The 23899-nt window shown below is 41.1% G+C and overlaps 1 protein-coding gene across 1 annotated transcript in view; it reads left to right on the top strand.

The window, feature by feature from the left end:
- The first annotated feature begins 307 nt into the window (after positions 1-307).
- The window catches only part of gabra2b (gamma-aminobutyric acid type A receptor subunit alpha2b), a 32192-nt gene continuing 8600 nt past the window's right edge, over positions 308-23899 (top strand). The window contains exons 1-7 of the mRNA XM_083786064.1: positions 308-511; positions 1013-1104; positions 3066-3181; positions 10216-10283; positions 12690-12910; positions 13486-13568; positions 14547-14690. Of these exons, the coding sequence (XP_083642190.1) occupies positions 1031-1104; positions 3066-3181; positions 10216-10283; positions 12690-12910; positions 13486-13568; positions 14547-14690 (706 nt within the window). The 5' untranslated portion in view covers positions 308-511; positions 1013-1030. The remainder of the gene's footprint in view (positions 512-1012; positions 1105-3065; positions 3182-10215; positions 10284-12689; positions 12911-13485; positions 13569-14546; positions 14691-23899) is intronic.

Genomic DNA, 23899 nt, shown 5'->3' with positions numbered 1-23899 from the left:
TCACTTCAACACCTGCTCAATTTTAGAGGGACAGACAGTCACAATAATGTGCATGATCTTCTTAGTTCACAGCATATCGAACATAGAGGGTCTCGTGAGACCTTTCAGTGAATTGGCTACAAAACTATCTTTAGGACCCTGTGTGTATCCTCTCATCCTTTGTAGTTTTGTGTTGAGATGAGGGAGACTGAGATGTGCTTTCTTCCTTATCACGAATCACATCGAGCTTTTAACAAATGGAAAGGATACTGTGCCGTTCAATTTAAAACCAAGGATCACTCCAGCTCTTCAATTATTATTTTCCAATATATTTAATTTAACTTATTTTCTGAAACCATGAAAGCTCTTTTATATTTCAGCTGTACTGCAATTGGCTGAGACAGTAATAGTGGCGGTTAGCTTTTTCTGATAGACTTGCGCTCCATCATTTAAAGGGAGAGGGCGTCGAATTGAACTTTTTTGTTCCTTCTACGGTTTAAGTTGCAAATCCCTTATACTTTCTTCACTTCAGGTTAGTCTGCCATTTCCTTTAACGTATCGTTTTTTGTTTATTGCGATTTGTTTATTTATCCAGACCAGTCAAGAGACCACTGAGACCAGAATGCAGACGCGTGGGAGAGAAGCCCTACATGTCCCGCTTTGCGTTAATAAAAGTATTTGCTGGATTTTCCTGCTCACAACTATGGCCTATATTATATTACCGAAACGTTTGATTAACTTGAGCAGATATGTTTTTCTAACGTGGATTCTCATTTACTGGGAGCAAAAGCAACGTGTCAGTGAATACTAATTAGTATCACTTGCATGGTGTCTCTCCTCTTTACGCAAAGGTTCAGGCTGGGTTGGATGTGGAAAGAAGATCAATTATCCACTTACACACAGCAAGTGTTTCTAAAAGGATAATTTGGTGAAAAGGAAAGGCGTATCAGAAAGAATGCAGAGCCGAACGCATCGCCGTAGCCTACGTGTGATAGTAATTGAACGTGTCTTCATTATTGCCTCTCGTGTGTAGGAGTAGCTACATGCAGCCATGGGGAATAGGGAGTGCGCTTCTACACTTCTGATCTGTCTCGCGTTGACAGCGGCAGCGCTCTGGCAAACGAGGTAAGATGTTTGAATGAGGAATTCCTTTAAAGGAACGATCTGTTTTGATGATCACTCGTCATCTTTCAGGGGAATTGGACTTCAAATCACGGTTTCATGATGGAACGTGTGGGCGCAATGCATTGATTGAGTTACAGAGTTATACATTATCCCATATAAGTGGCCTGCCTGCATGCCCTGTGCCTATCCAGTAGCCTACTGTATTTGATTCAGGGACAAATCCTGTGCCTATCCAGTAGCCTACTGTATTTGATTCAGGGACAAATTAGCCATTGGGCCAGTGGGGCCGTGGCCCAGGGGCCCTTGGCTCTCAGGGGCTCTTCAGGGAAATTGGACCGTAAGGTACTAGGTTTGACGCCCTGAAAAGGGCTCCTGGGGCCCTTCATTGGCCATTGATTTTGTTAAATTTAGGTCAAAAAGATGATAAAAACACGGTAAAACACCAAAATTGTGTGCGCACGCGCGCTATGGGGGCCCTGCAAAAATTACCGGCCCAGGGGCCCTCGGGGGGTTAATCCGTCCCTGATTTGATTGATTGATTGAAATATTTATTAACAGTTTGTAGAATTACAGTACATTTCAAGCACAAACTCAATACAAAGACTGATAACTGAGTGGACGACCCAATTAAGCATTACACTTGTTTACAACAGGGTCCACATTGTTCAATTCATCAAAACATTTAGAGACATACAAATAGACACTTCTATGTAGCTAAAGAACAGAACAGGAATTCATCATATAGGAAGCAAAAAGGGAAAAGATACATATACAGTGAGGGGAAATTGGGGGGCGGTGGGGGGATTCAGATTTTACAGAGGCCAGTTTCGAATTGCAGCCATCCGTAGGTGCCCTTTGAGAGCGGTTTTGACGGAGTCAAGGGATTCACATGTCTTAATGACTGTTGGTAGGGCGTTCCACATTTTGGTGGCATAGGAGCGACCCTTGTTTGTGCCGAATCTGGGTTGTACATGGTTAGTTGCACTCCCTCTGGTGTTGTGGGTGTGGACTTTTTTTTTTACATTAAGGAAGTATTTAGACAGGTACATGGGTATCTTGGTGGTAAAGACTGTATGGTCTCCACCAGGGCAGGTCAGGTTGTGGCCTCCTGGTGGCGCTATAATAAGCCAATGTGAAAAGTGTGCCATTTCTTCTTACCCTTGGATGGCAATTGGATGATTTGAGGCATTTTGTTCCAAAAATGTGTTTTGCAAAAATCCACTTGTTAAATTACAGTGCACGCTCATGATTTGAGCTTTTTGTTCAAAAGGGGCCAATCCTGCAAATTTTGAAAGCCAATGTTAGCCAATCAGGATGGAATATGAAATATCGGACAGATCTGTCTTGAGCACATAACTATAGAGATACTATGTAACGATTTGCAGGATTTTTGGACTAAATATGGAGGATTAATATCCAAAAATGTGTTTTACAAAAGTCAGCCTCCTAGTAGCACTATAACAGGCCGTCCTGGGAAATTTTGGGGCAGAGGTTCATCGTTGGCATCTAGGGAGTGTGTACACGTGCAAAGTTTGGCATCGACCGGGTAGGGTTAACGGTGCCGGAGATTAGCTGGTAACAGAAGGACGGACTCACACACACACACACACACACACACACAAACTTCGGCCTGATGGAGACAATAGTGTCCTATTTACATTGAAAAGATTGACAACTAGAGCCCTGGCATATCAGAGATGGTCTCCTCAAATCACAGAAGATCTGCAAGTGATGATCCAAATTAAGTTCTCAGATCCCAGAGCCATCACTACACCTGCTCTTATCACAGATAAGCTTAGGTTACCTCTGGAACCCGGAGGACACTGAATATTACAGATTTCTAATCGAATACTAAATTAAACAGCATTAACACGTGATGCCAGGTGAATCATGCTATTATGACAGAAGGGACAGTTCATGGTTTGTCGTCTTATAGTGCTATATCCTCCTGACTGCATTAGGTCAGTGAATGCTGATGCTGCGACTGATGCCTTCAAAAACAACATAACGTTGTTCACAAGAATCCTGGACAGACTGCTGGATGGCTACGACAATCGTCTACGGCCTGGTATCGGGGGTAAGGAAGACCTTTAATTTGAGCCCCATTGCCCCCGCCGGTGGGGGCAGCGGCTGTCCACCTCTGAACAGCTCTCAGCGGGTCAATGGAGACCCAATTGGTCTCCGGTTCCAACTCCGATGTTGCGGATTTACCCCCTTTACCCCCCTGGGGTTTAAGAGGTAAAGGGACATTTCACCTTGAAATAAAATAAACATAAAAAAAGAAAAGAAAAAATATATATATACACATATGAGAAAGGAAAAAAGTAATGGAAAAATCACAGCCGCCTCACGCATTAGAAGGACAATATCAGTCTCTAGAACTAGTGTGGACTTAAACTGTTATTCGTCTATAGTACTTATGTAGGTTAAAATGGAGTTTGTAGTAACAAACATGTTTGAAAGTGAAATCTCCCTTTAATATTCACCTTAGATGAACATACATACTGTTTACTCTGTATACTGTGTGTGTGTGTGTGTGTGTGTGTGTGTGTGTGTGTGTGTGTGTGTGTGTGTGTGTGTGTGTGTGTGTGTGTGTGTGTGTGTGTGTGTGTGTGTGTGTGTGTGTGTGTACTGTATATACACACAGTATGGCTGAATATTGTATAGTAGCATTTGCAATGCTAGAGAAATGTGTATAATATACACATTTCTATGCTGCGTAATGTTGAGATCATACAGTAATATTATTACTGTATGATCTCAACATTATGCAGCATAGCAAGTAGCAACTAGTCTGTTTTTTTGTTTTAACTCTCAGCGCACCAGAGTTTCTTCAAATAATTTGGTATAATAAAAAAGTGATTCCCAAACTCACAAAAGAGAAATTTGATGTCTCCCGGGACCCAAACTAGAGAAAATAGCAGATCTATTTAAAAGCTCACAATGTGTCGCATCGTCAAATGTATGGAATGTCCTTGATTTTTTAAGTTATAAACTAAATGTAGGAAACAACAAATATTGTGATATTTACTCGCGGCCCAATGTTGGCGAAACAATGTACTTTAACATCATTCACATTCTACGTGAAAATTACATTCTTTGGGTACATAACTTGAGTTTCTTGAATGTAACCTTAGGCAATCATACATAATGAATTCCATATAGTATTTCTGGTAAATAAGCCTCATGAGGTTTTGCCTTCAATAACAGGTTTCTGTCTGCATATGAAAATGTAATCCATCTCAACATGTTTTGGTTGTAAACAATGAAGGAATATTACAGTAAATACACCTTGCCATGTCTAAAATAACTCTGCCCTAAAATTCCAGCGTTGTTAATGTGTTTAATGTACATTCTTTGTTGAGACAGAATAATTATATCCTCTCATATGGATTCAGTACAGCATGTGTGGCTCTCTATCCATCCTCACCTCCCCGATCATCCTCCATGTTTGGCATCTCATTTCCAACTGGCCCCTCACCCCAAAGCTGAGCTCCTCCCTCAGGATTTGGTGTCATTTGAAATTCAAATTCATAGGGCCATCAGCCCAGCCCTGTAGCTGCCATATGGGGATAGACCTCCAGCTTGACGGTAGACTTTGCAACACTGGACTGCTAGCATGCTGTATTAGCTGATAACGAATGAAGTCCAAGTTCATTCTCATTCATTCTTCCATAGGTTAGGTTTGCACAATACAATTAGCCTACCTTATTTTTATCCCCTGGTTTAGATTAGGCTATAATCTTAAAATTGTCCACTTGCTTGCTTGCTTTATTAATGAATCCATTAAATCAATTCATTCATTCAGATTTTATTTATTTATTTATTTATTTATTTATTTATTTATTTATTTATTTATTTATTTATTTATTTATTTATTTATTTATTTATTTATTTATTTATTTATTTATTTATTTATTTATTTATTTATTTATTTATTTATTTATTTATTTATTTATTTTATTTTTTAGCACAGTCCTGGAATATCAGTGATTTCACTGGAGATGGTCAGTGAATTCCAGGTTTATGGCAGTGAATAGATTAAACCTATTTTTGGACTGTAAATCCAATTCACTAGAGAGCCCCTGTGAAAAGAAATGGAGAGAAAGTGAAATTGGAACAGACATAAATAAGAGCACAAGGCTTTGGCAAAACCCAGTCAAACTGAGCTCACTGAATCCTCAAATACTGTTCCCTTTAAGGTCAAGTGGATCCTTTACGAGGGTAATTCTGTTGATTTTCCTATGAGAGAAGAGTTCTGCTGCAGGTGAAGCAGCCTGCACAGTGACTCGTGTTGCTGTGTATAATTTCTGGACAGGGCTGTACTGTGTCCATGCAGCTAAGACCTTACTTTCTCCTCCTATAGCATACCATGAACAATGCATGTGGCATCTGTGGCTCATACAGTAGGACGGATTATAAAATGATGATATGAACCCAAGTTTAAACACAGGTTATTAATATCGCCAGGGGGGAAAAGGGGCCAAAATGGGCACATAAGTTCAGGAATGCAGATTTAAACCCTGTATACTATTTAGATTAATTTAAAATACAACCAACAAAATGTATACTGAAATTCAAATTCAGATATTTCATAAACCAGGAAGGCATTGATACTGTATATGAGTTCAAACATATCAGATTTCATTACAATTTAATGCAAGCCACTTTGGGAAATTGCACAAAACAAAAGCAGTATGTTCCTCTGATTTATGTAATCTTTGCACTGATCTCTTTGTTCCACTGGGCAGTTTGATTTGTAACCATAAACATTGTACAGTTCTCTGGACGGCAAAGCTCGTACACTGATGTACAATTATGTAATGAGTAATGACTCCAACAATAATCAATTAGTAAAGCTAAAGATGAGCCTAAAAGATGAGCCTAGATAATGTCTGAGGTAGAGATCTTTGTGGGTAGCAAGAAAATGATGGATGCATGAATTAATTGAGGCTACATATAGTAGTAGTACACAAGTACACACATTTTCTCACGCATTAATTCATTGCCAAACATAATAGATTATGCTTTTACAGGTTGTGGTTGAAATCTTCCTCTTTTCTTTAGTCAAAGTATAGGACTTGTATAGTTTCTCAACACAGACAGGTCACCTCTGACAAATTAGCAATGCCTCAGTGGGTCCATCTGTACGTACCAAATGGTTCACATTGGACTAAAAGCACACATATTTATGGGTGTTCTTGCTGAATTAAATGAACTTTAAGTATGAATGTTACTATAAATAAGTAGCCTTACGCCCCAAGGCATTAAATGCTCTGGATCCTTTTAAATAGTAAACAAGATTTTCCCCCAAGGGCTGTTCTTTTGTTGGTTTGCCACTGCAAGGTTGTGTCATTTGTATAAATATTGTTGTGTTTGTGCTTTGGAATTAAAATGCACATGCACTGGAACTGTCATGGAACTAATCTGTGTATGTATTTGCCTTGTGGTTTGTACATGGTGGTAGTACTATTTCACTCTTTCACTATTTCACTATATCACTCCTAATCTTCCACCCTAGTCTGAAAACCCCCCTCTTCAGACTCCATCTTAGCCCGTAGTAGTGGTGTAGCACTTGCCGTTGCACTTGCCCTAGCCTCAATGACCTATACAGGCGTATGCAAAGGCTCAATTTATGTAATTTAGATTGGGACTGACTGTTATAAACGATGCAGAGACACCTCCCCGATAATATCGCAGAGGCAGTTTGTTTATTCTTGGACCACAATTCTTATATGAGACGATTTTAAGATGACCCCATGTTATTCTCCATAGAGAAAAACTTCCATGAACCAGGGGATGAGCAAGTGACGTCAGGACTTTGGCGCTCTATTCATGGCAATTTGTACTGCGTTTTATTCTTGTTAAATCAGTCAAATTCTGTATGCATGTACTCTGCACCTCTACCATGTGGGTGATGTCTTCGTATTAGTTGTCATTGAGCCAGTCTGCAGTGCTAAAAAAGGCATTCATTCATTCATTCTATAATGTAATTTGTGTACATACTGTACTATAGTAGTAGTCAGCACTTGGATTGCACCTATTATCCTGCAGTCTGCCAGAATCTTGTGATTCACACAATCTCATTAATAAGAGAGCATTATTTGTGTCTGGTGTCCTTATGATGGGAACTGAGGAGATTGCCTTGCCTTGCCTTCCATCAGAGCACTTTACTTAAGAGTACAAAGTGCTATTTTCTCTGCTGTACAGATAGTAATGTAAACCATAAAGAAAAGCTTTTCTTTTAATTGACGAAGTCTGCTGTAATAATAATAATAAAGAGACAGTGTCGTGAATGCAAATGGACTTAATGCAGTGACTCGGTACGACCAACTGGAAGTTACACATTGTTTAAATGAAAAACACATGAGACCTTTGCATGCCTCATCTCTATTGCATCACTGTGAGAATTTAGGGCATGTTTTTGTTTTATATGCTTGAATCATAGCATACATGGCATTTGTGGTGTAGCAACTAGCAGCCTAAAATGCCCCAGCAATCTCGCCCGATCCCTCCTAAAATGCGATATCTGTTATTTTATCAATAACTCAAGTTTTAGACCACCAAGGATCTTGATTCTGGCGACTAATCATTACATTTTAAAGGATGAACTTTCCCTGGGAGGGGTCAGGGATTACTTCAGGTGCAGGTTGAGTTGCTACTGACAGGACATTAAAAGGAGGTGGGCTTTCTGGCCTTTGACTGGTCCCTTTCAGGTACAGATGCACAGTTTGACTTCACTGGCCACTGCAGGGAACTGTGGGAGAGAAACTTTGGTCTCTTGACACCCCGATTAAGTTCAGGGTTTTTTTGGTGGAGACTTGCCTTTCATGACATCGTTGCTGCAGCAGTTGATCTCCTTACTGCCAGCGGTGGCACACTCTGGGTCGTTGTATCTTGGTGGCCTTCTGCCAGTGTTTCTCCATCCTTCTCATGAGCTCTGTGTTCTGGGGCTCTGTTATAGTCAACTTACATTGTCTTGGCTGGAGATTGCTTTCCTGCAGGGTCCAGCCCAGTCTTGTGCAGATGGCTGCTGGCCCACATGGAGGCCCCAACCTCACTTGTTCTGTTGGTGTGATTAGGTGGGGTGGTCTTCCCCAATCAGGATGAGGGGTTTGACCCTTTCAAACGACAGTCTGGCCAAGTGTCTGTATTTAGGATATGATTGCTCACCCAGCCCCAGGTGACTTGAGGTGAAGGCTCCTTTGATTTGGTAACATTGCTTTGACATGCTGGGGACACAGAGAAAGACACTGATGCCTTCAGTGTCTGCACATCCTGCCTGATAGTCCTGAAGCCAGATCTTCAGTCTTTCGCTCACTGTTCACTGCTCACCTCACCGAATTTAGCCCAAGGAGTTTGACCCCTAGTTTGGCCATAGACCCCCTAGTTTGCCCATAGCCACTTGCCCAAATGTGCTGACCTCATCACATCTGTGATGATGGCTATGGCCGTTTTTAGCCAACGTAGTGTTTTTTGTGCAAACCTAATGCTTGGGATGGATTCAGAATCATGAAAAGCCCCTAGTTTGACATGCCACATGCTACTTACAGCATTTTAAGCAATTTAGAACATTTAGCCTTATATTGGTTGTTGATCGTACCCAACTTTCAGCAGCTGTCAAAAATGCCCCTAGGGTGTTTCAATAGCAACTAATGTGGGATATGTTAGTAGACACCTTTACAAACACATTGGTGAAGAACATTCTTGGTAAGAAATGTATTCACAGATTTGACATTATTCTGATAATATTGGTAAATTGGTAAAATAATAGCAGGTCCACCATTTTTGAAAATGTCTACCATGGTCACAGGATAAATCTAAATAGTACAACTGTATTCCTCATCCTTGAAAATGTATGATTAGTCACCAGAATCAAGATCCTAGGTGGTGTAGAACTTGAGTTATTGGGAAATAACAGAAAGTTGGCGGCCATTTTGAAATATTTCTACCATGGTCACAGGACAAATCTAAATAGTACCAATGTATCCCACATCCTTGAAAATGTATGATTAGTCACCAGAATCAAGATCCTAGGTGGTGTAGAACGTAAAATACGTAAAACGTAAAATAACAGCAGGTGGCGGCCATTTTGAAAAATGGTCACAGGGCAAATCTAAATAGTACCACTGTATTCCTCATCCTTGAAAATGTGGGATTAGTCACCAGAATCAAGATCCTAGGTGGTCTAGAACCTAAATCAGTTAAACTTGTCAACTCCGTCAGATGTTCGTCAACTCCGTCAGACGTTCGTCCCGTGATGTTTTTGTTAATTTCCAAAGAAATAGAAAATTCGATGTTAAATCTTTTGTGCTTATGTATTGAAACACCAACTGAAATGATACGTAATGATGATTTTCTTTTTTTTTTACATGGTTTTCATGTTATAATATTGAAAATAAAGGTTGAAATGACGGATTTGAGAAATTGGATATTTCATAATAGTGTGATATTGGAACAAAACTATATTAAAATAATTGTATTACTTAACTTGATTACTGAAAGCCATTATAAGATAACTGAGGACTTTATATTATTGTTGAAATTATCAAATTCAATTAAAAGGGATTTTAGTGTGTCTGACGGAGTTGACATGAATCAGGTATTAAGTGCATAAATGTCCCATTTTAGAAAGAAATGTTATGCGAAAAACCTGTTCCTTCTCAAGATTGGTAGCTGAGACCTGTGTCTAGAAATACATCTATTTGATTTGAATGTATCTTAAAAAAAAAAAAAATCTAGTTTGAAAAAAGTTTTGTCCCTTATCTCAAGAATGGGTGACATACATATAGGCCTATCTGAAACACTCGCACATGCACATATGACAAGGTTGATATATATGGCACAAATCACAATTTCTTGTATACAATTTTAAATAGGTAGCTACTTATGCAAGCGTTTCACATGTATTCATAAAGGTAAGGTATCAGTAGTATGTATCAATAATTTCAGTGGTATGTATGCTGTTTCCGTTCATATGGTTCTTTTTTAGATTTGTATTTAAGAACAAATAAACATAAAACCAAAAGACCATTTGGTTATAAACATTACTACCGTTGACTGAAGTCTCTTTTATTGCCCACAGTTGTTTAATTTGTCTTTTGTTTGCAGATCGTGTAACAGAGGTGAAGACAAACATCTATGTCACCAGTTTTGGGCCTGTTTCAGATACGGATATGGTGAGACCAAATATAGGATATTCATTCCTGTATATTCTTTATGTATCCACTTTCACTTGCCTTTAGCTGAGGCCCTTCCATGTTCATTTTCTCAGTGGGAGGACGGTGAAGGAGATGTCTCACATTCATTACTGTTCCTGGAACGCATCATCACAAACATTCTCTCTGTAACCCCCCAACCCCCTCCCCCCCAACGTGTTATTTTTCTTTCTCATGATCTCCCCCCGACCCCCTCACTCTCTCAGTTGTTCCCTGTCTCTCTGTGTTCCTCTTTCGTCGTGTCTCTTCTCTTGCTCATCCCACACTACCGTCTCTTCTGAAGTGAGACAATTGCTTATCCATGCTATGGAATGATGACTATTCCTCTGACAATTGTCATCTGATACATTATTGAAAACACTCTCATTAGTCAAGTCAGTTCTATGTTTATCTACAGCTTTTCTATTAGTCATTCTCAAACATCCGCTCATCTACTGATCATATATAGCATGAGGGCACCTTATGTCCTCTAAAGCCTTTTATTTTAATGGCTTGAACACAATGCAACGTTCCTCAATAGAAAGTAGAGTAGACTATTAAGTAGTCTTGATAAGGACACAAGTCTTCAATTAAATAATCTATAAACAAAGGCCCTACTACATTATATCTTATTTGTAGAATTGTCTCCATGGAAACACATATGTGGGGAATAATGGCATCATAATTCATTCATGAGAAATGCACATTTATGGGACAGTGGTGAGTTATAGAAACTGGCACATGGCTGGCAGGGTGAGGCATTGTTCCTTGGCCAAGTGTCCAATAAAAATAATCTAGGACAAGGAATATTCTCCTCTGAGCCTCTGATTGATTCTTTCACATGCAGTGGATTTTATAGGATACAGGGCCACAAAGTTGAAAAGTAAAAAATAAATAAACTAGAGTGGCCTCCTGGTGGCGCTATAATAGGCCAATGTGAAAAGGGTGCCATTTGTTCTTATGCCTTTGATGGCAATTGGATGATTTGAGGCATTTTGTTCCAAAAATGTGTTTTGCAAAGATCCACCTGTTGGTGGCGCTATAACAGGCCAATTTGAAAACACTATGCCTAGTAGGAAAGTGTGTGAAAGATTTCACGTAAATTGCACGCTGCGTTCATGATTTGAGGCTTTTTGTTCAAAACGACAAATTAGACTCATCCTCACCCAGGAGTCAGCCCAGCTCCTTATCCAGACATCAGTCATATCAAAACTTGACTATTGTAACTCTCTCCTTACTGACCCTTCCGGCATGCGCACTTAAGCCTCTCCAATATTGATCCAGAATGCTGCAATAGCACTCTATAATGTATACGCATAGTTTCATTATATAGATATTCTACTGTTAGACGGATGTTAGGTTCTTAGCTTACGTATGATTCTTGATGACTATTTTTTATGTATTTGATGTATTACCATGTGTTGTTCTTCCTTACTGTTATTTGCTCTCGATTAAGAGCGTCTGCTGAATTCCTAAATTGTAATTGTAAATTGGATCTGTCTGATTCCTCATATTTCATCCTAATTGGCCAAGATTTGGCATCTAAAGTTTGCTGGCATGGTTCGCTTTGAACAAAATACCTCAGATCATGGCCCACATTGACCTACCTGGCCTGGCAGAGACCGTGGAGCACTTTTTCTAGTTTAATTTTAATTTAATATAAATCCCAACTAGGGACAAGAGTTGAACAATAGCAATAGATGATTGATTGAAATTCTTATTCACACAGAATGTAGAATGGGTACATTTCAACGAAAGTACAGGTCAATACAAAAACTGCTACGTGGCTAAAACCAGAAAAAGCACTAAGACTTGTTTACATCAAGGCAATCCATTTTCAATTCATCAGAATATTTAATATACACTTCTATGAAACAAGGATATCTTCATATATACAGTTGAATAAAGTAAAAAAGAGGAAACATGTACTTTAACTTTTTTACAGGGGCCAATTTTGAATTACAGCCGTCCGTAAGTGTTCTTTGAGAGCGGTTTTGAAGGAAGGAGTAGGGGTTCACATTTCTTAATGGCTGTTGGTAGGGTGTTCCACATTTTAGTGGCATAGTTGCCTGTGGTTTGTTGAACTCCCTCTGGTGTTGTGATTGTGTACTTTGTTGACATTAAGGAAGTATTTTGACAGGTACACTGTACATATCTTAGTGGTGTAGTGAATCGTGTAGACCAGGCCCATTGCAAGTTGCTGTACTCTGTGCACCACTAATTTGTTCTACTGAATCGACCCTATCAAAAAAAATCGAATTAAACATTTATAAAAATGATATTTATGTTGGAAATAAGTGGGGTGGTCGAACAGTGTTTGAAATATACAGTGAATTCTTTTTTTGTGATTTTGTCTTTTGCTACAATGATTGTTTCTTTTGTCTACAGGAGTACACAATAGATGTTTTCTTTCGGCAAAGCTGGAAAGATGAAAGATTGAAATTTGATGGACCAATGAACATTTTGCGCCTCAACAATTTAATGGCAAGTAAAATCTGGACCCCAGACACCTTCTTCCACAACGGGAAAAAATCTGTAGCTCACAACATGACCATGCCAAATAAACTGTTGAGGATTCAAGATGACGGGACCCTTCTCTACACCATGAGGTAAATAGTAGTCAGTAGTACAGTAGTAGTGTGTGTGCGGTTCTTTTTCTTCCCAGTTCCCAGGCAAAGGAAGACAATTGGCCTCATATGTGGCATATGTAATGTGACATATTTCTTGCCCCCATATAGGAATGAATTATATGGGGATGTTTGTGCTTTTGGCAGACAGGGCGTGGTTCGGGGCACACTGAACCATGGCCGCCCAAGCTCGACAAAGACATTACAACAGGCGCCACGGTGCCCCCTTGCGTTGTCATCTTTCTATCACTGTTCGTGTGTTATCATAGTACAATGTTGAAATTGCAGTGCGAGGTCAGAGCGCATTCTGAGTTCATACATTTTAATAAAACATTGCCCTAGCCCTTTCGTGCGGTGGAATAGACCAACTGCATACAGCTGCATACAATGCATTTCTTTATCAGATTTAGTACTTTAGTAGTCTTATCATAGATGCAATCTCCTATAGGCATTACAGATCCCAGAATGAACAATGTGAGAAAATCTCACTGTGCCCTTACTTTTGTTGCTTTTCATGTATTTACAAGCTCCTCTTCATTTGTGTTAATTGGATGCAGGTTAACAGTTCATGCCGAGTGTCCCATGCATTTGGAAGACTTCCCCATGGACTTCCACTCCTGCCCCCTGAAATTTGGCAGCTGTGAGTAACTGCTTTAATGAGGATGACGATGGTGAAGACAATAGCTTAGACAACTTTAACCTATTAAGACATGAGGTCGATTCTACAAATGCCTTCTAAATCCGTAGTTTTCACACTTTCAAGATAGCAGATGTACGAGCGCTTGTATATCTGCTTTTTTTTAATAGCCAACGCAACTTTTTTTTACACATATGCTTTTTTGGTTTTAATGGGTTAAAGTGTGCTGCCCTAAATTATATAACGTGAAACTGGAATACACAGCTTAATTATTTCTGTGCCGCTAGCTGTTGGCATAAATGTAGTTAACCTGTGCCACCATCAGTGTTCACTTTAAGAGAAGGAGATTCAACCCCCTGCCAGCCTAGACCCACTCAATACACACACTTTGCTATCATTAGCGCACACTGTTTACCTCCCGCCAGAAACGTTTACATGTCGGGAGCGACACGATACTAAGTCACAAATGACATCCGAACTTTGAATGGCTGAATCAGCGATCCTGGATTCCCGATTTATGGAGGTTTGAAAATCCTGCTTTGAACCGAGGTAAACGGACATCAGATTTGACGTCCCATAGCTGGTGGTGACAGAGGCGTAGCATAGCAACCGGATCAACGTTAAAAGCTGCCGTGGGGCTCAACCATTATATACACGGAGTATATGTATATACAGACTTAGCAAATATCGTCCCCTAGTGTACGTATATATACGGACACGGGAGAGAAATAATTAATTATAGGAGTCTAGGACTATACTCATAAAAATGGGTACACCAACCAAACAGTTTTGAAACATACATATATACGTTAATTTAACCCATTCAAATTGTGAAACAAGAACAATTTGAGTCAGTCCACATATTCCTTGTGTTATTTGTTAAGATTAGACATATAGTTGCACTATATTTTGCAGTTTAACTAAAACAACAATTTGGGCCAAATTATGCAGTATTTCCTCAATATTTGGTTCCTTTTTCAGATGCCTACACAATGTCAGAGGTGACCTATGCATGGACTAAAAATGCCTCTGACTCAGTGGTAGTGGAAGAAGAGAGCTCCCGTTTGAACCAGTATGATCTGCTTGGACAAACAATAGGACAAGAAACTATAAAATCAAGTACAGGTAAAGTTGTATTTGTGTGCGTGCGTGTGTGTGTCATCTATAGGTATCTGATACCCACAGACAGCTTTTTAATCAGCAATCATTCATTCCATTTTAAAATGCAATTGAGATAGCTGAACTGCCTATTCCACAAATGCAGCGATACTAGCAAATTAAATCATAAATAATTAGCCTGGCCAGTGCAATGCATCATCCAAAATGAACAACGTTGTTTGCTGTGCTTTGCCGTTGGTTGCTTATTAAGCTATTGACTTTGTTGGTAATGAAAAACACAAGGAAATGTTTGTCCTGGCTGTTTTAGCTTGACATGATTTGACTAATGGGATTTTTTTTTGCTTCTGGGGGTTCTTACAAATAAATCGTTCCATCTTCATTTAGTATGACATGGAGAACCAATATTGCAAAGCATGACAGCTGGGCTACTTCCCACTTTACAGGAAACCCCCTTTAGAGAACAAAGATGAGCAAAATGCAGACACGTGGTTCATTGGTAAAGGAAATTCCCTAGCCAATACAGACATTGATGGGAAGGAACGAATAAGAGATATGTAGACTGGATGTTTCTCACTCACTGGATGTCACACAACCACCATACAAGGGAGAAAGGGGAACAGTAGATAGAGCATGGCAGAGTTTTGTGAGAGATGCTGCAACAGAAAAGAGCATTGTAGGTGGGAGTTGTAGCTGTCATCGGCACAATTAGAGGGAGCTCCAGAATAAAGGAATGGCCGCTATGTTCTTTAGTGATGGCACTGTCTTATGTTGGAGCTCAAAATACAACCTGCTACCTGTCTCACAACAGTGCACTGGTGCATCATCTTCCAAAGAAAGGAATCAGCAAGCACATCCAACAGGGAACAGCTGAATTTGTGACAGGCTGATTTGAACCATGCTTAAAATGTTGGAGGCTCCCATCTGGACCACAAGTGTTCCTTCTGGCCAAGGATTAAATGCAACAAGAGTCTTTTTCTCCTGTGCCATCTCCCTGTCAGCTCTCCCAGTGTTTGTCTCATTATAAAATAGCCATGGGAATGGATCAATTACACTTCAAATACTAAATATATTTGCCCGGAGAACATTTGCTTTTACTGGTGCTTTTATCCAGAGAAATCTACAATTACTGAGCAGTACGTCTCAAGGATAGTCCGATGGCTGTTGTGGGAATTGAACCCGTGACCATCACTGTAATCATAAGGCCACCCTGTCCCTATAAATACACTGGTCCATGCTTTTCTTGCATGTCTTGCTTTTAATGTCATTAGTTGTAGAACAACTTTTGAATCCAACACGGAAGCCAATGTAAAGGATTGTTAATGTACGATCTCTCCTTTAGGTTATAGATAAAAGTGAGAGCTGAGGCCTCTTGTCTCCACCACTATTCCCAACAGGTGTGGAATAGATTACTACCAGAGAGAAGTTCCCTGGTGGGTGTTCTCAACTATCAAAGGAGTCCGTGCCACGATTTCTTCCTCTCTTCTGAGCCTTTAAAAATAGAAATTGTGTAGAAAGATAGGAAACATGGAATCGAACTAGATACCCACTGTCAGGCATTAGAGTCGTATGTGCCCTATAACCATTCAGCTATCGCGTCATGCCTCCATGCCTCAATTTCATTGAGCCACAATATCCTTTCATCGGAACTAAATGTTCCTATCTAGGTTAAGTGCTGTATGTTGTCGGCATAAAAGACAGAAACGTCTTGCCACTAACCATTATCACTTGTTTAACCAGTCACTCAGTCAGTGTTTGGTGTAGCATACCAACAAACTAGGTCATTTGGCATAGATGAGTATGCTCTCAGGCTTCACTCTGGGGGAAACCTGTATGAATAGCACGCTTTCACAGTATGGAATTATCACACTCTGTGATAGCCAATATTGTTACTAGACAAAACACCATATACATAAACTTTTAAAACAGATTTGGTTGCTCAAATGATTGGTTGATACATATGATAATCATATACAGTACCGTTATAATACCATGCTTATGAACGCCTTTGTACAGCTCTTAATCACTCCACAGCTAACAGACATCACAATCAGTGACCAAACAATTGTGATGGATTTTTGAATCCAGGTCAAATAGAATCCAGGTCAAATATAATAAAACAAATTTGTTTTAGAGTTTGACAAACTTACCTTAAATATGGAACAGTCTTGTTTTAAATGGTCAATTTATATAGGGCTTTCATCCAAAGCGCTTTACATAGATTGTGCATTACATTCACACACCGATGGAGGAGGAAACCATGCAAGGCACCAACCTGCACATCAGGAGAAATGAGGGGTTCAGTGTCTTGCTCAAGGACACTTCGTCACTAACTCTGGTGGAGCCCGGGATTGAACTGGGAACCTCATCGTTCCCATCCGGCTGCTCTACCGGCCACTCTACCCCTGAGCCACTCTCACCCTGTTTTGTGCCGGCACTCAAGCCTATGTTCTTGTGGACAAAATTATTATGATCAAATTGTTGATTGTTGATTCGCCTAACGGGAGAATTTCACCGGCCGGACGTAGCGCGTGGAAGGAACACGTTATTCCGATCAGTTCCTTTCCCCTCCATCAGGTGCCCCGGCTGGCCAGGGGGAGGAAGTTTAGAGTCCAGGATTACTGCATGTTTTTTGTGAGGGTACCTACCCTAGGGGACACGGGGAGAACATGCAAACTCCACACAGAAAGGACCTTTCGCCAACCCCACCTCGGCTTTGGGCACTGATGACGCGGAGGTAGAGAACACGCCCCCAGCACCCACAGCGCCCAGCGGGAATCGAACCCAGGACCTTCTAGCTGTGAGGCGACAGCACTACCGACTGTGCCACCGTACCCATACACACCTTCTGGGCACCTATTGCACAGCCCCCATGACCAACATCCTGCCCTAAGACTGGGAGGTGGTTCAATCCAAAGAGTCATATCAAAGACTATAAAAATGGGACCCAATGCGTGCCTGCTTGGCACTCAGCATCAAGAGTTGGATTGGGGGTAAGTCCCTGCAACATACTGTACTAGCGTCATATCCAGGAGGATGTACGTTTACATCAAACTGCCTCACTGCTACAGGAGATAGGCTCCTGCCCTATGGCAGGAACACATTTGGATAATGGTTCAGTCTGCTCCATGGGAAAAGCTGGAACCCAGGTCAGACACTAGTTTCTGTGCTGATAAGACTGCTCATAGATAGTTTGGACGGGTGGGTGTTTTGTTTTAACACAGATGACATAATTGCACAAGACGAGCAATTTGTTAATTCAACTGTACACACAATTTAACATACCAGAATGTTATCCCATCCCATATTAAGAGGATGGGTCGACCGTGAATGATGGACAGTGTGGCACAAACTACTGTTCGGGGAACTGCCGTGAGATTAGTCACACCAGGGCCACGTGGTCGGGGTGCGCAGCGTTTTTCATATCCACACCAAACTTAGTACATAGTAGCAGGAAATCCAGTTGAGAAACACTGGTTTCAGATACCTCCCTGTAATGTAGGCCGCTCTCCGTCACTAAAACGTCCTAATCAGCAGCAAGTGCTATTGCCCCGTATAAAAGGATCTGCCCTCTCTTTGACAGCTCTTATTGTATAGGCTTCACCAGACCACCAGTCTAGTAATGTTAGCAGTTATGTCGGTTTCCTACATCTGTGGCCACGAAGTGATTATCATCTTCATGCTATAATTACCATCTTCCCGCACTCAGTGAAGGGATCTTAAGCGTCTCTTGAGAGAATTCAGTCTCATGTCATGGATCCCTCCTCCCCCATCCACAACAAGGCATTGGGGCAGGCATGCAAATTCAATTACGAAAGATATACACAGTTAAATCCAGAGTCTAAATTGAACTCTGAGAGTAAAACAGTGACCACTTTTACACCCATCACAGTGTTAACCCATTATTACACCCAGTGAGTTTAATTAACACTCCAGGATTTTGGCGCGGAGCTCCAAGAGGGCACTCACTCATGTTTTAAAAAATTCTACCGCTATGAATATAGTACATAAGTCTGTGTGTGTGTGTGTGCATACTTACATGTTAGAGACAGTCTTTGTCTTCACAAAAACAGTGAAAATAGAGGCAACACAACTAGTACGCAAAAATAATCCATAGGGATTAGTCCTTGGAATCGACCCACCCCTCCTACCCCCGCTGCTGAAAAGGACTTCCCCCGTGCCAAGTGGCAGTATGTATCAAGGCCTTCATTTCAGAATCGCAGCAAATGAGCTATGTTTCTCTGTTCTGTTGCCATGGGTAACACATCTTTTTCTTCTCATGTCTAATCTTGGCTTCTCTTTGAGATGTCTTTCCATTTGGAAGCTCTGCTTGTTACTGCAGCATTGGCAATGTTTCACAGCCTTGTCAGGCATGAGGCGTTGCTAGTAGTGGTGACAGAATCATACGTGTGTGTGTGTGTGTGTGTGTGTGTGTGTGTGTGTGTGTGTGTGTGTGTGTGTGTGTGTGTGTGTGTGTGTGTGTGTGTGTGTGTGTGTGTGTGTGTGTGTGTGTGTGTGTGTGTGTGTGTGTGTAATATAATATCTCTATGAAAACTACTCTCAAGTATAAGGCTACTCTAATCCCTGAGTATTTTAAAACTGCATTCTGGAGGATGTATTTCACTAAAAGTGTTTCATTGACATGATACAATTCACATTCACCTGCACCTCCTCATCCAGAAATGATGGGGTTGCTATGAAATGATGTGGTCTTGGTATGACCAGTTGACCACTGACCAGTGGAGTGAAAATCTTCTCTGCTAGTTGTGATGCATACAAATAGTGTATGTTATTGCGCATTGGAGGAGAGGCACACTTACATATGCTTAGGGAAAACATTATTAATCACAATGATTTGGTGCTGTGGGCCCAGTAATGATGAACTGTTGTGAGACTGTGCATTGAGGGCAGGAGGTTAGTTTATGATAAGCCAACTATGCATCAATTTCTGTACTAGCCTTTTCTTTTTTCAGTTAGCAAATTCTGACAATTTATTAGTTTTATTCTTGAAGCGATGCCTGGTAATGCAGCCAGTTAGTACACTAACTAAATGCTCCATGTGAGACCCGGGTCCTTGCAACTCTCCGACGCAAACTAGTTTCATGTCTTTCCGCTCTGTGCCCTCAGTCAGTTACCAATCTCTCTACACTCTCCTATCTAGCCATGGACACGACTCATTTGGCGGTATGTTGTCATGTTGATGAATCTATATGTTGCTGTTAATATCGGCTTGTTCTGACAAATTGCATGCATGCTATTGGCTACTGGTAATATAGCACATTCCATAACCCGGAGGGACAGCGGTGTTGTAATTGGCTAGTTAATAGTATGAATCCCATATAAAGGCCTAGCCCCATATGTGCCCTCTCCCTACGCTCATTCTGTAGCTCCGAGATGAGGTCACACCCTGGGCCCCTCCCACCGTTGTTCAGAAACGGCGCATGTTTCCACAAGGAACGATTCTTACCCTTTTCTGCACAATTAATCCAAAAAGTGAAGGTTGTTTAGTCAGCCGCTTCCATGTTTATCAAGGAAGTCGTGCGTGTGCGCGTGCATGTCGAGTATACTGAAGTCAGTTGGAAATGTTCGAGCCGGGGAGGCGCTAAAGCTTTTCAACTTCCTTGAAAAACATGCTAAACAACCGCTGTATGCTCGTGTAACTGTTTAAAGTTGGATTTTCTTTGGCGTTGCTAAGATTTAATTAGTGTAAACCTTTTCTGCCCCTTCACTTTTTGGATTCATTGTGCAGAAAAGGGTAAGAATCGTTCCTTGTGGAAACATGCGCCGTTTCTGAACCGCGGTGGGAGGGGCCCAGGGTGTGACCTCATCTCGGAGCTACAGAATGAGCGTAGGGAGAGGGCACATATGGGCCTAATAAAGGCCAAGTTATACTTGCCGCGTCGTGTGGTAGGTGACATACATTTTGCCACATGTCATGTCCACAGGGACTGGGCATCAGACTTTGTAGAGAGAAATTGAGAGAAGATCTGTTGCTTCCTGCTGATTGTCAAAGTGATTACAGTGATTACAAATAGAACAGAATAAAAACCTGAACACAAAGACTTCAAAGCTTTACTGAAGGAATTTTATTAGAATCTGTGATCCCTGGGTCCCAAGCACAAAAATAGCTTGGTTGGTAACTCTGTCATTTCTCGACCGTTTCGGACACGGTTCACAAGAGCTGGTAGTTCTTTATGCGCTTCGAATGTTATCAACTGGTGATGATCACCAGTATGTTCTTATCTGGACCAATATGGACATTTCAACATACTGCCTACCGTGAGTAGGCGGCTAGAAAATACGGAAGTCACCGAAGCGAAAACATTGTGTTTGTGAAACTGACTTACATGGCCGTTTAAGACTGATATGAGGTCAGGGGACTTACGTGGCCAGTTAAGACTGAGGTCAGGGTTAGATTTAAGGTTACGCTTAGTAATAGTCTGACTTATGGTATGCTGAAGTGACTATTTGGCATACAGATAATAAATCTTTTTGTTTATGAACTGTATTCATATATTATTTTTTAAGCACATTTTTTAGCCGTCGGCAACCAGTAGTGACTTTGACACTACATACAGTACAGTATAGCCTACATACAACCCCTCCGCCCTCCAAGGGAAAACAGAACAGTGAATATGGTGAGATTAAATTGAGCTCCAAATTGGTCAGCTTTTTGACACGTCAGTGTTGCAGACATGTCACATACATCACCCACACAGTGATGCCGCCTGAACTAGCTCTAAAGCTATGCGTCATTTGTCTGGCAATTTGTCTGCAGGCACAGATTAGAAAATAGACACGTAGAAAATATAATCATCACAACCATGTCATTTCCACTGTCTGCAGACCATCATGCTAAGTGGAACGTCACAGTCAGACTAGCGGAGATGTGCACAGCTCCTGTTTCACACTACTGGGAAATCACAATATTTATGGGAATTACTCTCAAAATACTGTTTCAGTTCTTCTTAGCCTTGCTAGTGACCCCTTGAGGCTTTGCTGATCATTACATGCAACCAGGCCAAAGTGGTTTGAAGACTTTGAACCAACCAAAATTGGCATCCTTAAGGCCAAACCACACCAGTTGCAACTCCTCCGTTTTTACTTTAGGTTTTTACCCATTTAGGTGTAACCTATGTTGCTGCAACTTTAGAGTGAAATTAATTTATAATAGAAATACCACAATAAAACAATCTACAAAGTACCTGTAAAACAGAAATTAGTACATTTTAGGGTAAGGGGGAGGTTGTCTAGAGGAATGGCCATGGGGGTTTTCCTGCAATTTGCCATCTCTTATATTATGTGCGCAAAACTGACATTTCTGCCTGACAGTAGTGCTAGAGGAAATGTCATGGGGTCACACAAATGTTAAGTTCCAGGGGTCATGAATGCATGAATAGCCTGTATGTACTTAGATATGCTCTGTGTAAATCTACACGTTAACAACACGTTGTATCATGATGTTTTGGTAAAATACATTAGGCTTAATTGTGCATTTACAAACTAAATAAATTATAAATACATTTTACACATTATTATTTCTTTTGATATTTTTTATCCCACGATTTTGCAACCCATTTTTTCACCCAGTGTCAATTTTCTAATGTAATCCTGGGCGCTACACTTCCTCTGCCAACCTGGGGGGGGGGGGGGGGGGGGCAGCAGACTGACTATGCATGAGGAGCCTAAGCTGCTTCTTTTCACCTGACAGGGGACAGTTTCCACGGACGGAGCGTGTGGAAAGAACACGTTATTCTGACCAGTTCCTTTCCCCTCTGTCAGGCGCCCGGCTGGCCCAGGGGGAGGTAGTTTAGAGACCAGGATTACTGCATGTTTTTGTGAGGGTACCTACCCTAGGGGACACAGGGAGAACGTGCAAACTCCACACAGAAAGGCCAATTGCCAACCCTGCCTCGGGTATGGGCACTGATGACGCGGAAGATTGAACAAATAGGTGAATAGGTGTAAATAGGTGTACAAGTGCTGCACTGTACAAGCATGTGCAGTGATTAGCCTACTTATAGTATTATGCCATTCTGGTCATGGCAGACCAGCAAGTGTTTCAATTTGACCACGTCCACTCCTCAACAATGTATAATGACTTGGGTCTTTTTGTGACCATAGGTCGCATTTACTATGGAAATGGTGTGTCACGTCACACCTCCATATATGGTCACGCCTCGTGACATCACGCCTCATGGTCACGCCTCGTGACATCATGCCTCCATCTCCATATATGGAACTGACCTGTTCCGGACATTCCATATGTTGATCCCTCCCCACCTGTCCTTCCTCTTCGATGTCTCCCTTTTTGTGGTCAGGAGGTGCACGCACATCCCAGGCTAATTCAACGGGTGCTCGAACAAAAAGAACAAAGCTCCCCAAAAATGTATTTACCAAGGCGGGGAAAAAAACACACAATGTTTTGGCCTCTGTGGACTTCATCAGGTATATGACTATACCTGACGAAGGCCACAGAGGAAACGTTGTGTGTTTTTTCCCCGCCTGGGCAAGCCCAGCAGTCTGCCGTCACCCAGGCGGAACCTCACGAGGTCGCTTCTCGCCCTCAGGGCGTCTTACTGGTTAAAGTCATTTAAAATCTACTTTTTGTTCATGAAATGCACCCAAGTTCCACATATATGAAAACCATATACATATGAGTCAACAGCAGGAATAAATAACAAAGTTTATGCTTTAACATATATAGATTGAATAATTCGTCTTGATCACATGACATAATGTGTACCAATTTGTGTGATGTTTGTGTGAAAAGGGTGGAATTTTTTTCTTAGCCTTTCACGGCAATCAGACGCTGCATTCATGATTCGAGGAATTTTGTTCAGAGCGATCGCCACTCCTGCAAACTTTAGATGCCATACATATGAAAAATCGTACAGATCCCTCTTGATCACATGACGATGTACCATGTGTACCAATTTTTGTGATGTTTGGAAATAAACTGTAGGAGGAATATAAAAAGATGTGTTTTGCAAAGAATGGCCAGTGCCACTATAATAGGCCAATTTCTTCCTTATGCACCTGTAGAAAACCCCCCCACTCTCCGTCTGAGAGTGGGGTGGAACTTGAGCTGATCACCTCATTCCTCCTCTAGTGGTGGGTGGGGCTATACTGATTACTAGTTAGGCACACCTGTGGCTGGCCTATATAGGCCCAGGTGGTGGTAACCTCAGAAACATTTGCCCTCTATCAGAGGTACT

The sequence above is a fragment of the Protomyctophum parallelum genome, assembly GCF_964188405.1.
Source record: "Protomyctophum parallelum genome assembly, chromosome: 16".
In the NCBI taxonomy this organism is placed as follows: Eukaryota; Metazoa; Chordata; class Actinopteri; order Myctophiformes; family Myctophidae; genus Protomyctophum; species Protomyctophum parallelum.
This window is presented reverse-complemented; position numbering and strand designations above follow the sequence as displayed.